General features: G+C 44.3%; 1 protein-coding gene across 1 annotated transcript in view; it reads left to right on the top strand.

The window, feature by feature from the left end:
- The window catches only part of LOC148431432 (tRNA wybutosine-synthesizing protein 4-like), a gene marked incomplete at its 3' end in the record, with an annotated part of 53,685 nt that extends 41,953 nt beyond the window's left edge, over positions 1-11,732 (top strand). The window contains exons 7-8 of the mRNA XM_088466013.1: positions 7,519-7,722; positions 11,635-11,732. Of these exons, the coding sequence (XP_088322139.1) occupies positions 7,519-7,722; positions 11,635-11,732 (302 nt within the window). The remainder of the gene's footprint in view (positions 1-7,518; positions 7,723-11,634) is intronic.
- Between the last annotated feature and the right edge of the window lie 2,317 nt (positions 11,733-14,049).

The raw sequence follows: 14,049 nt of genomic DNA, 5'->3' as shown, positions 1-14,049 counted from the left end.
CAGAGTGTGTGTAATACAGTTAGTACAGAAGTACAAGCAGAGTGTGTAATACAGTTAGTACAGAAGTACAAGCAGAGTGTGTAATACAGTTAGTACAGAAGTACAAGCGGAGTGTGTAATACAGTTAGTACAGAAGTACAAGCGGAGTGTGTAATACAGTTAGTACAGAAGTACAAGCGGAGTGTGTAATACAGTTAGTACAGAAGTACAAGCGGAGTGTGTAATACAGTTAGTACAGAAGTACAAGCGGAGTGTGTAATACAGTTAGTACAGAAGTACAAGCGGAGTGTGTAATACAGTTAGTACAGAAGTAGAAGCAGAGAGTGTGTAATACAGTTAGTACAGAAGTATAAGCAGAGTGTGTAATACAGTTAGTACAGAAGTACAAGCAGAGGGCCTGATTCAGAGCCGGACGCTATTTGCGGACGGTCGTTCTGAAGAAGGGGCCAGATATTTAAATTTTGCGCTCGCTCTTTGCGGTCTGTTGATGCCTCTATGTCTGAGCGAGCGTCTGAAAAATGCGCTCGCTATTTTGTAAAGACGCCCCTTTGCCGTTCGCATCATACATCATCTCCTGTATATATTAGATTAATCGGGAGCATCGAAAGGCGTCTGAACTGCTCGCAGTGCTTGTGGTAGGATTTACTTCCCGCTCTCACTGCGAGCATTTCAGGCTAAAAGACAACCAAGTGACGTGGTCGATGACGCGGCTTTACTAATTATGCACTCCCGTAAAACAACGTTTTGACCGTTAGGCACGCCTGCATTCGGATCTCCACTTTCCCGTTTTCAAGCACCTTCCCCTGTTACCACCCAGAAACGCCTCATTCTGTCATGCAAATTAGTAGCCCCTCACTGTTTTACGAGCGCACGATTTTCGACCGCAATGACTGGTTGGTGCATGTGCATTACGACCCATACGCATGCGCAGTTGTGCGAACATCGCTCAGAGCGAATGAGCGGCCGCTTACGAGCGGCTCTGAATCAGACCCAGTGTGTGTAATACAGTTAGTACAGAAGTACAAGCAGAGTGTGTAATACAGTTAGTACAGAAGTACAAGCAGAGTGTGTGTGTAATATAGTTAGTACAGAAGTACAAGGCAGAGTGTGTAATAGTTAGTACAGAAGTACAAGCAGAGTGTGTAATATAGTTAGTACAGAAGTACAAGCAGAGTGTGTAATAGTTAGTACAGAAGTACAAGCAGAGTGTGTAATATAGTTAGTACAGAAGTACAAGCAGAGTGTGTAATATAGTTAGTACAGAAGTACAAGCAGAGTGTGTAATATAGTTAGTACAGAAGTACAAGCAGAGTGTGTAATAGTTAGTACAGAAGTACAAGCAGAGTGTGTAATACAGTTAGTACAGAAGTAGATGCAGAGTGTGTAATACAGTTAGTACAGAAGTACAAGCAGAGTGTGTAATACAGTTAGTACAGAAGTACAAGCAGAGTGTAATATAGTTAGTACAGAAGTAGATGCAGAGTGTGTAATACAGTTAGTACAGAAGTACAAGCAGAGTGTGTAATACAGTTAGTACAGAAGTACAAGCAGAGTGTGTAATATAGTTAGTACAGAAGTACAAGCAGAGTGTGTAATACGGTTAGTACAGAAGTACAAGCAGAGTGTGTAATACAGTTAGTACAGAAGTACAAGCAGAGTGTGTAATACAGTTAGTACAGAAGTACAAGCAGAGTGTGTAATACAGTTAGTACAGAAGTACAAGCAGAGTGTAATATAGTTAGTACAGAAGTACAAGCAGAGTGTGTAATACAGTTAGTACAGAAGTACAAGCAGAGTGTAATATAGTTAGTACAGAAGTACAAGCAGAGTGTGTAATACAGTTAGTACAGAAGTACAAGCAGAGTGTGTAATACAGTTAGTACAGAAGTACAAGCAGAGTGTAATATAGTTAGTACAGAAGTACAAGCAGAGTGTGTAATACAGTTAGTTCAGAAGTACAAGCAGAGTGTAATATAGTTAGTACAGAAGTACAAGCAGAGTGTGTAATACAGTTAGTACAGAAGTACAAGCAGAGTGTAATATAGTTAGTACAGAAGTACAAGCAGAGTGTGTAATACAGTTAGTACAGAAGTACAAGCAGAGTGTAATATAGTTAGTACAGAAGTACAAGCAGAGTGTGTAATAGTTAGTACAGAAGTACAAGCAGAGTGTAATATAGTTAGTACAGAAGTACAAGCAGAGTGTGTAATACAGTTAGTACAGAAGTACAAGCAGAGTGTAATATAGTTAGTACAGAAGTACAAGCAGAGTGTGTAATAGTTAGTACAGAAGTACAAGCAGAGTGTAATATAGTTAGTACAGAAGTACAAGCAGAGTGTGTAATACTGTTAGTACAGAAGTACAAGCAGAGTGTGTAATACAGTTAGTACAGAAGTAAAAGCAGAGTGTGTAATATAGTTAGTACAGAAGTAAAAGCAGAGTGTGTAATAGTTAGTACAGAAGTACAAGCAGAGAGTGTAATACAGTTAGTACAGAAGTACAAGCAGAGTGTGTAATATAGTTAGTACAGAAGTACAAGCGGAGTGTGTAATAGTTAGTACAGAAGTACAAGCAGAGTGTGTAATACAGTTAGTACAGAAGTACAAGCAGAGTGTGTAATACAGTTAGTACAGAAGTACAAGCAGAGAGTGTAATACAGTTAGTACAGAAGTACAAGCAGAGTGTGTAATATAGTTAGTACAGAAGTACAAGCAGAGTGTGTAATACAGTTAGTACAGAAGTACAAGCAGAGTGTGTAATATAGTTAGTACAGAAATAAAAGCAGAGTGTGTAATATAGTTAGTACAGAATTACAAGCAGAGTGTGTAATACAGTTAGTACAGAAGTACAAGCAGAGTGTGTGTAATATAGTTAGTACAGAAGTAAAAGCAGAGTGTGTAATAGTTAGTACAGAAGTACAAGCAGAGTGTGTAATACAGTTAGTACAGAAGTACAAGCAGAGTGTGTAATACAGTTAGTACAGAAGTACAAGCAGAGTGTGTAATACAGTTAGTACAGAAGTAAAAGCAGAGTGTGCAATACAGTTAGTACAGAAGTAGATGCAGAGTGTGTAATAGTTAGTACAGAAGTAAAAGCAGAGTGTGTAATACAGTTAGTACAGAAGTAGAAGCAGAGTGTGTAATACAGTTAGTACAGAAGTACAAGCAGAGTGTGTAATACAGTTAGTACAGAAGTACAAGCAGAGTGTGTAATACAGTTAGTACAGAAGTACAAGCAGAGTGTGTAATATAGTTAGTACATAAGTACAAGCAGAGTGTGTAATATAGTTAGTACAGAAGTACAAGCAGAGTGTGTAATACAGTTAGTACAGAAGTACAAGCAGAGTGTGTAATACAGTTAGTACAGAAGTACAAGCAGAGTGTGTAATAGTTAGTACAGAAGTACAAGCAGAGAGTGTAATAGTTAGTACAGAAGTACAAGCAGAGTGTGTAATACAGTTAGTACAGAAGTACAAGCAGAGTGTGTAATAGTTAGTTTAGAAGTACAAGCAGTGTGTGTAATATAGTTAGTACAGAAGTACAAGCAGAGTGTGTGTAATACAGTTAGTACAGAAGTACAAGCAGAGTGTGTGTAATACAGTTAGTACAGAAGTACAAGCAGAGTGTGTGTAATACAGTTAGTACAGAAGTACAAGCAGAGTGTGTAATAGTTAGTACAGAAGTACAAGCAGAGTGTGTAATACAGTTAGTACAGAAGTACAAGCAGAGTGTGTAATACAGTTAGTACAGAAGTACAAGCAGTGTGTGTAATATAGTTAGTACAGAAGTACAAGCAGAGTGTGTAATAGTTAGTACAGAAGTACAAGCAGAGTGTGTAATATAGTTAGTACAGAAGTACAAGCAGAGTGTGTAATACAGTTAGTACAGAAGTACAAGCAGAGTATTTTATACAGTTAGTACAGAAGTACAAGCAGAGTGTGTTATAGTTAGTACAGAAGTACAAGCAGAGTGTGTTATAGTTAGTACAGAAGTACAAGCAGAGTGTGTAATACAGTTAGTACAGAAGTACAAGCAGAGTGTGTAATACAGTTAGTTTAGAAGTACAAGCAGAGTGTGTAATACAGTTAGTACAGAAGTACAAGCAGTGTGTATTACAGTTAGTACAGAAGTACAAGCAGAGTGTGTAATACAGTTAGTACAGAAGTACAAGCAGAGTGTGTAATACAGTTAGTACAGAAGTACAAGCAGAGTGTAATATAGTTAGTACAGAAGTACAAGCAGAGTGTGTAATACAGTTAGTACAGAAGTACAAGCAGAGTGTAATATAGTTAGTACAGAAGTACAAGCAGAGTGTGTAATACAGTTAGTACAGAAGTACAAGCAGAGTGTGTAATACAGTTAGTACAGAAGTACAAGCAGAGTGTGTAATACAGTTAGTACAGAAGTACAAGCAGAGTGTGTAATAGTTAGTACAGAAGTACAAGCAGAGTGTGTAATACAGTTAGTACAGAAGTACAAGCAGAGTGTGTGTAATACAGTTAGTACAGAAGTACAAGCAGAGTGTGTAATACAGTTAGTACAGAAGTACAAGCAGAGTGTGTAATACAGTTAGTACAGAAGTACAAGCAGAGTGTGTAATATAGTTAGTACAGAAGTACAAGCAGAGTGTGTAATATAGTTAGTACAGAAGTACAAGCAGAGTGTGTGTAATACAGTTAGTACAGAAGTACAAGCAGTGTGTGTAATACAGTTAGTACAGAAGTAGATGCAGAGTGTGTAATACAGTTAGTACAGAAGTACAAGCAGAGTGTGTAATACAGTTAGTACAGAAGTACAAGCAGAGTGTGTAATACAGTTAGTATAGAAGTACAAGCAGAGTGTAATATAGTTAGTACAGAAGTAGATGCAGAGTGTGTAATACAGTTAGTACAGAAGTACAAGCAGAGTGTGTAATATAGTTAGTACAGAAGTAGATGCAGAGTGTGTAATACAGTTAGTACAGAAGTACAAGCAGAGTGTGTAATATAGTTAGTACAGAAGTATAAGCAGAGTGTGTAATACAGTTAGTACAGAAGTACAAGCAGAGTGTGTAATACAGTTAGTACAGAAGTAGAAGCAGAGTCTCTCCTCCATCACCTTGTGTGCTCTCTCTGACCCACCAAGCCTCCTCATACCTGCAGTCTCTCCTCCATCACTGTGTGCTCTCTCTGACCCAAGTCTCCTCATACCTGCAAGTCTCTCTCTCTGACCCATCAAGCCTCATCATACCTGCTGTCTCTCCTCCATCACTGTGTGCTCTCTCTGACCCACCAAGCCGCCTCATACCTGCAGTCTCTCCTCCATCACTGTGTGCTCTCTCTGACCCACCTAGCCGCCTCATACCTGCAGTCTCTCCTCCATCACTTTGTATGCTCTCTCTGACCCACCAAGCCTCCTCATACCTGCAGTCTCTCCTCCATCCCTTTGTGTGCTCTCTCTGACCCACCAAGCCTCCTCATACCTGCAGTCTCTCCTCCATCCCTTTGTGTGCTCTCTCTGACCCACCAAGCTGCCTCATACCTGCAGTGTCTCCTCCATCCCTTTGTATGCTCTCTCTGACCCACCAAGCCTCCTCATACCTGCAGTCTCTCCTCCATCCCTTTGTGTGCTCTCTCTGACCCACCAAGCCTCCTCATACCTGCAGTCTCTCCTCCATCACTGTGTGCTCTCTCTGACCCATCAAGCCTCCTCATACCTGCAGTCTCTCCTCCATCACTGTGTGCTCTCTCTGACCCATCAAGCCTCCTAATGCCTGCAGTCTCTCCTCCATCACTGTGTGGTCTCTCTGACCCATCAAGCCTCCTAATGCCTGCAATCTTTCCTCCATCCCTTTGTGTGCTCTCTCTGACCCAAGTCTCCTCATACCTGCAGTCTCTCCTCCATCACTGTGTGCTCTCTCTGACCCACCAAGCCTCCTCATACCTGCAGTCTCTCCTCCATCACTGTGTGCTCTCTCTGACCCACCAAGCCTCCTCATACCTGCAGTCTCTCCTCCATCACTTTGTGTGCTCTCTCTGACCCAAGCCTCCTCATACCTGTAGTCTCTCCTCCATCACTGTGTGCTCTCTCTGACCCACCAAGCCTCCTCATACCTGCAGTCTCTCCTCCATCACTTTGTCTCCCTCTGACCCACCAAGCGTCCTCATGCCTGCAGTCTCTCCTCCATTCCCCACTGTCTTACAGCCTTCTTCTCTAGCACTTCTATGACAGCCTTCCCCTTCAGAGCTGTACTGTGTATGGAGAATTGTGTTGCTAATTGTTACTTGTGTTCTGATTATATTTTGGTTACTGTAATGTTCTGTGTACCTATTCTGACCCTCATTACACGTAAGCAGTGTGTAACTATTCAGATAGCTAAACCAAGTTCATCTCTTAATCCACAGACAATGAGTTTTCTGGAACTTTGTATATTTATTAACAAAGCCAGGAATGATTGTCCATATAAAACGCTTGTGGTCCTGCAGAGTAGGTCACTGTACTTCTGATCACAAAATAAGAGAATATACTGCAAATGAGTGTGTGTAAGCGGTAAGAAGATATTAGCCCTGTGGGGTTCAGAAGACTTACACAGCCTGTCAGCATGTAAAACATGGTTGATGCTAGATCCTATGTGGCTAAAGGACCTCTGTGACGTATCCACCACGTGACCGCTCCTGCTTTACCATCCACGAGGGCATAGAGAGGGATTAAATATTTGTAGCGAGGGGACATTTTTGGTCCCCTGTTAGCATCCCCACCCCTCCCTTTTCATGCCGGGTCACGTGGGTGTGATGTCACAGGTCCCCCGCAGCCCCCTACTCTAGTCATAACCGTAAAACACAGATACTGCAGCGCTAAAAGGGAGGATTCAACCCTTTGACCTGTCACATGGTAAAAGGTGGCCAGACGTAGGCAAACTAATGCAGAGTAGACTTAACTAGTATAGTGTAAAACATAAGCTTGTCACATAAATCACTGACTCAAGACTACAGTATATGAAATAATATTAGAAATTATGTGGTTACAGTACAGTACCCTTTACTGTATGTGCGGCGCTGCGGACCACTTGTGGCGCCCTATAAATAAAATGTAATAATAATCAGTGATAGCAGAGTACAGGCTCTCAGCATCAGACAATGATTTATATAGTGGTAACGTATTACACTTGGCTTTACCTATGGTAGAGCACATAAAGGAGACTAGATATAGACAGAGAGAGGTCAGAGGACACACAGGACCTATTGGCATACATGTCTGTGTCAGGACGCTGTTAGTACATACAGTAGTGCAGTGTGTGAGCTATGTAAAGGTGGGACTAAGGTAGAATAGAATGGGGATGTTGATGGGGTAGTTATTGAATGGCGACAATAATTTAGTACAGTGAAGGCTGTATCTCCCTACAGAAATAGTAACATTTAATCAGTAATTTGTGTAAATTCCCAGCAAACAGCAAAGGAGGAAACATGAATAAAGCTTCTTGGTTCACAGGTTATATTTATGTTTAATGCTGAATGATATCTATTTGGTTGTTTCTCCTCAGATGGGCGCCTTTTGCACTCCCTCACGCTGCTGAAGGGTGGCACTATCTTGGCTGTGGGTGGGCGATTCTCTCCCTCCTGTCCTGCTCGTGGAGCTCAGATCCTCAGCTATGATACAGTGACCCACGGTGTAACGGTAACAACGGTAGACTTGCGTCCTGAGCTCTTGCGTTGGAGACACTCTGCAACCGAAGTTTCTCTCTGTGGTAATAATGTTTCATTTATTGTTCACCTTTTGAAGGCATTTTTTAGCCATACTCTGAATAATTGAATAAACCCTTCCAGGGTCTACAGGGTCTACAATTAATGTAATAACATACTTGTGTTATATAATGAATACACTACTCCCATCCTCCCTATTTCACTGCCTTTGTGTCCATCCTGATACATCCATATGTTCTCTCATCTAAGTACGGATGTCCTCGTACAAGTATGAGATGCCTGGTGCTAAGTCAGAGCGATTCCCCTGCTTACATTCTATTTCCTGGCTCTTCTTACGCGCATAGATATCTGCATATACTGTAGTGTACAATGTGCTGCAGATCGCAGAGGCAGCGTAATGATGATACTAAATACTTACCATTAGTATTTTTATTATAAAAGATTGGTATAAAGTCACAGATTAAAATGCATATTTTAACGAAAAGTCACGTGGCGTGGCTACGTCTGTCTGTGGCGCGCAGATCAGGGCTATTTGGTGCACTTTGGGGATAGGATATGTGGCCAAACAGATGTGTCCTCATACACCTATCTCTCTACCACCATGTGGCACAAGAAGCCTGGCGCCATACCCACGCTGTCCTCATACACCTATCTCTCTACCACCGTGTGGCACAAGAAGCCTGGCGCCATACCCACGCTGTCCTCATACACCTATCTCTCTGCCACCATGTGGCACAAGAAGCCTGACGCCATACCCGTGCTGTCCTCATACACCTATCTCTCTACCACCATGTGGCACAAGAAGCCTGGTGCCATACCCACGCTGTCCTCATACACCTATCTCTCTACCACTGTGTGCCACAAGAAGCCTGGCGCCACACCCACGCTGTCCTCATACACCTATCTCTCTACCACCGTGTGACACAAGAAGCATGGAGCCATACCCGCGCTGTCCTCATACACCTATCTCTCTACCACTGTGTGCCACAAGAAGCCTGGCGCCATACCCGTGCTGTCCTCATACACCTATCTCTCTACCACTGTGTGCCACAAGAAGCCTGGCGCCATACCCGTGCTGTCCTCATACACCTATCTCTCTACCACTGTGTGCCACAAGAAGCCTGGCGCCATACCCACGCTGTCCTCATACACCTCTCTCTCTACCACCATGTGGCACAAGAAGCCTGGCACCATACCCGCGCTTTCCTCATACACCTATCTCTCTACCACCATGTGCCACAAGAAGCCTGGCGCCATACCCACGCTGTCCTCATACACCTATCTCTACCACCGTGTGGCACAAGAAGCCTGGTGCCATACCCACGCTGTCCTCATACACCTATCTCTCTACCACCGTTTGGCACAAGAAGCCTGGCGCCATACCCACGCTGTCCTCATACACCTATCTCTACCACCGTGTGGCACAACAAGCCTGGTGCCATACCCACGCTGTCCTCATACACCTCTCTCTACCACCGTGTGCCACAAGAAGCCTGGCGCCATTCCCACGCTGCGCACATTTTTCTTTACTTTGCTACTTTCTCCTGATACTTTTTCCTCCGTCTTTTGTTTCAGTTTGCAAATCGCTTTCTAGGTTTAGTTTTTTGTTGCAGATGAAGCGTAATGTTGCCTGGAGAGGGTCTCTCGTATTGGACCCACCTTGTGTACTATGTACTGCAGATCGCAGAGGAAGTGTGACGCTGCCTGGAGAGGGTCTCTCGTATTGGACCCACCTTGTGTACTATGTACTGCAGATCGCAGAGGAAGCGTGACGCTGCCTGGAGAGGGTCTCTCGTATTGGACCCACCTTGTGTACTATGTACTGCAGATCGCAGAGGAAGCGTGACGCTGCCTGGAGAGGGTCTCTCGTATTGGACCCACCTTGTGTACTATGTACTGCAGATCGCAGAGGAAGCGTGATGCTGCCTGGAGAGGGTCTCTCGTATTGGACCCACCGTGTGTACTATGTACTGCAGATCGCAGAGGAAGCGTAATGTTGCCTGGAGAGGGTCTCTCGTATTGGACCCACCTTGTGTACTATGTACTGCAGATCGCAGAGGAAGCGTGACGCTGCCTGGAGAGGGTCTCTCGTATTGGACCCACCGTGTGTACTATGTACTGCAGATCGCAGAGGAAGCGTAATGTTGCCTGGAGAGGGTCTCTCGTATTGGACCCACCTTGTGTACTATGTACTGCAGATCGCAGATGAAGCGTAATGTTGCCTGGAGAGGGTCTCTCGTATTGGACCCACCTTGTGTACTTTTTCCTGCTACTTTCTACTCAATCCTGCGTCCGCTCACGTAGAGTGTACTAGGGTTTTTTGTTGAAAAGGAATTTATATAAGAGTTATTTATTTAGCGCGGACATATTCCACAGAGTTTTACAGAGAATATTTGTCCATTCATGTCAGTGGATCTTACAATCTATATCCACATACACACACACACACACACACACACACACACACACATACACACATACACACATACACACACACACACACACACACACACACACGTGTATATATATATATATATATATATTTTTTTTTTTTATGGGGCAATTAACCTATCAAAATATTTTGGAGTGTGGAATGAAAATGGAGCACCCGGAGGAAACCCACAGAAGCAGATGGAGAACATACAAACTCTCCAGAGTTAAGGTGCCTACACACATAGCGATGTGCTGACGATCCGACATTGTGTACGATTTCCCCTGAACGCTCCCCGACAGTCGTGAGCACGATTAGGTCAAAAAGGCTTCAATTTGATTCACGATTTCACGATCTATTGTGAATCGTGTCGGAAGTCCAAATCCTGAGATCGTGCCCGATACATCGTGAGTTTACCAAACAACACACGGGAATCCTCACAATTGGTGGGAAATTTAAATAATGGGCATTAGGTCGGTAGGTGGGTGGCACACATAGGTGGGCAGTGGGGTTGCTGCATGACCCATCCACCGCCTGCCTCATTCTGGTGGGCGGTGACTGGGTCATGCATTTATAGGTGGGTGGCACACATTGATGGGCATGGGAGGTTAATGCATGTCCCAGCCACCGGCCGCCTCATTCCGGCAGGCGTATGCTGGGTCGTGCATTTATAGTTGGGTGGCACCCATTGGCGGGTAGGTGGGTGGCACACATTGGTGGGCAGTAGGGTTGATGCATGACCCAGCCACCGCCCGCCTCATTCCGGCAGGCGGTGGCTGGGTCATGCATTTATAGGTGGGTGGCACACTTTGGTGGGTAGGTGGGTGGCACACATTGGTGGGCAGTGGGGTTGCATTAATACGGTACCTATACTCCCCAAAGTGCTGAAATCCAGACTTCAGTGTGGAGGCTCCCAATCGTGCGTCCTTTTCCTTCTATTCACGATGCTGCACAAGATGGAGGATGGGCGTGTACTGGGTCCTGTCTGTCAAATTCCGTGACGTACGATGATCGTGAGATAAAAAGTACTCACGATCGGCACCACATCGTGTCCCATATTGGCAAATCTGCCCTACAGCACGGCAGATCTGAAGATGCGATGTAAGACGAGCGGGGACGCGCATTGGCATCGTGAGTGAAGACATTTTTTACACGATTTGTCGTTGCGATTCGTCGAAATCTGCCAAATCGGGTAAAGAATCGCTGTGTGTAGACACATTAAGAGCCGTGGTGGAATTGAACCCATGACCTCAGTAATGCTGAGCACGGTGTACTAGGAGGTCTGTTGTGAGGATAACGCATGGTTCTGCATGGTGAGGAGCGCACGTATCCGCCCGCCATTGCTACTTTTTTCTGTTCTTTTTCCGCAATTTTGTATCTTAGTTCACAAATACTGTACTAGGTACTAAGTATTTGTATTTTGGTGCGGCTTAGTAGCAAAGTCTGTGGCGCGAGAAGGTTATATTGTATATTATTAATAATAGATGTATACATATAATGAGCATTCTATTCCTCCCTCTTACAGGTACATTCTATGTCTTTATATTTGGAGGTCGCTCTGTAGTTTCAGCAGCTCTACAGGAGCCTCTGTTTCTGCAGCCAGAGCACAAGTCATGGATCCAGGTATGGAAACAACAAGCTTTTAAGATAATAAATAATTGACAAAAGTTGCTTAAGAGTTGGTATTAATGAAGTACTAAAATAAATAAAAGATGTTTGGAACAAGTTCCTTCATAAACTGTGTGCAAGTGTACCTGGAAGAATTGATGCGGTTTGGAAGGCAAAGGGCGGTCACACCAAATGATTTCGATTTTTCTTCTATTCATTCACTTTGCATTTTGTTAATTGATAAAAATAAACTATTAACACTTCTATTTATTTTAAAGCATTTTTATTGTTCCATACACCTGACTAAAACTTTTGCACAATGCTTTGTGTGTATGTGTACATATATACACAACAAGACTTAAATGACACTCCGAAGAAAAGACAGTAAATAATGTAGACCACACGGCGGTGGAAGTCGACGTTTCAGAGGCCGACCCTCTTTTATCAAGACATCATCAAAGTTACAGATACAATAAACACACATATATATTTATATATATATATATATATATATATTGTGATAGGATCACTGGTAAAGTGGTCTGTGGCAGGTACATTTGTCCCAGATTCCTGTCTTATGTGTTTTAAACCCCCAGGAGAAAGTCTGCAGTGTAGCAGGCTTGAGTCTCGGCTTTTTGAAAAGCCGGTTTGGGACCTGGGGGTTGTGGGTGAGAGGAGAGGGAGGGCTCCACCCACGGCCACTCCAGGTTTTGGTTCTCGCAGCCTGGTAACAGGCTTGTTAGGGTTTCCACCTGAGAGTGGCCAATATAAGCCTAGTGTGTTGAGGGCTGATTGTCTCACCTGGGAGAGCAGACAGGGAGTTTGCTCAGAGACACTTGGAAACCTAACTGTGAGTGTTGTGCTGTGCCCTTGTTGCTGGTGAGGGCATTAGGCCCTGCCAGGTTCTGGTAGTGAGGGAACTACCTGTAAAGTTAGAGCCCGGCCAGGGCTAGGATTTATGTTTATGGTTTCTTTGTGTTATTTCTGACATTGTACAATAAAGACTGGCGCCGACCAGCTTGTACTTGCATCCAGTCTGGCGTACTGTTTCCCAGCTGCTGTGTGTGTAAGGAAGGAGTCCCCTACCCAGGAGAGGGACCCCCGAATCTGACTGCGTCACAATAAATATATATATATATATATATATATATATATATAGCTACTCACCATTGTGCACCACTCTTCCACGTGCCTTCTGTTCAGCACCGGTGACGTCATCACTAGCAGCCGGCCTCTAGCGTCTCGGCTGCCTGCAGGGGGCGTGGCTTACCTATCACCATGACCAGCCTACATTACAGGGAAAACATCTCAGTGAGGGAGACGGCTAAATGGGAAAAATGGGTTATACTGGGGATGAAGAAAATGTGTCACCTCCTGTGCTGTGCAGTATATCAGCTTACACCCGCCAATAAAAGCAGAATATATCATAGCCTGTTAACAAACTAGTGCTCTGCGGTAATAAAACTGACTAATACCACAGATATTAGGAAAACTAAAGCAATACAAATAATGGAGTAAATGCAGAAACACCATGTAACTGACCAATGACGAGGCGGCTGGTGTAAGCGTACGGTCACTCTCCTGGATAACACCATGTAACTGACCAATGACGAGGCGGCTGGTGTAAGCGTACGGTCACTCTCCTGGATAACACCATGTAACTGACCAATGACGAGGCGGCTGGTGTAAGCGTACGGTCACTCTCCTGGATAACACCATGTAACTGACCAATGACGAGGCGGCTGGTGTAAGCGTACGGTCACTCTCCTGGATAACACCATGTAACTGACCAATGACGAGGCGGCTGGTGTAAGCGTACGGTCACTCTCCTGGATAACACCATGTAACTGACCAATGACGAGGCGGCTGGTGTAAGCGTACGGTCACTCTCCTGGATAACACCATGTAACTGACCAATGACGAGGCGGCTGGTGTAAGCGTACGGTCACTCTCCTGGATAACACCATGTAACTGACCAATGACGAGGCGGCTGGTGTAAGCGTACGGTCACTCTCCTGGATAACACCATGTAACTGACCAATGACGAGGCGGCTGGTGTAAGCGTACGGTCACTCTCCTGGATAACACCATGTAACTGACCAATGACGAGGCGGCTGGTGTAAGCGTACGGTCACTCTCCTGGATAACACCATGTAACTGACCAATGACGAGGCGGCTGGTGTAAGCGTACGGTCACTCTCCTGGATAACACCATGTAACTGACCAATGACGAGGCGGCTGGTGTAAGCGTACGGTCACTCTCCTGGATAACACCATGTAACTGACCAATGACGAGGCGGCTGGTGTAAGCGTACGGTCACTCTCCTGGATA

The sequence above is a fragment of the Taudactylus pleione genome, unplaced genomic scaffold (assembly GCF_031769625.1).
Source record: "Taudactylus pleione unplaced genomic scaffold, aTauple2 ptg002274l, whole genome shotgun sequence".
NCBI classification, from domain to species: domain Eukaryota; kingdom Metazoa; phylum Chordata; class Amphibia; order Anura; family Myobatrachidae; genus Taudactylus; species Taudactylus pleione.
Note: the sequence above shows the minus strand (reverse complement) of the source record. Positions and strands in the feature narration are given on the sequence as shown.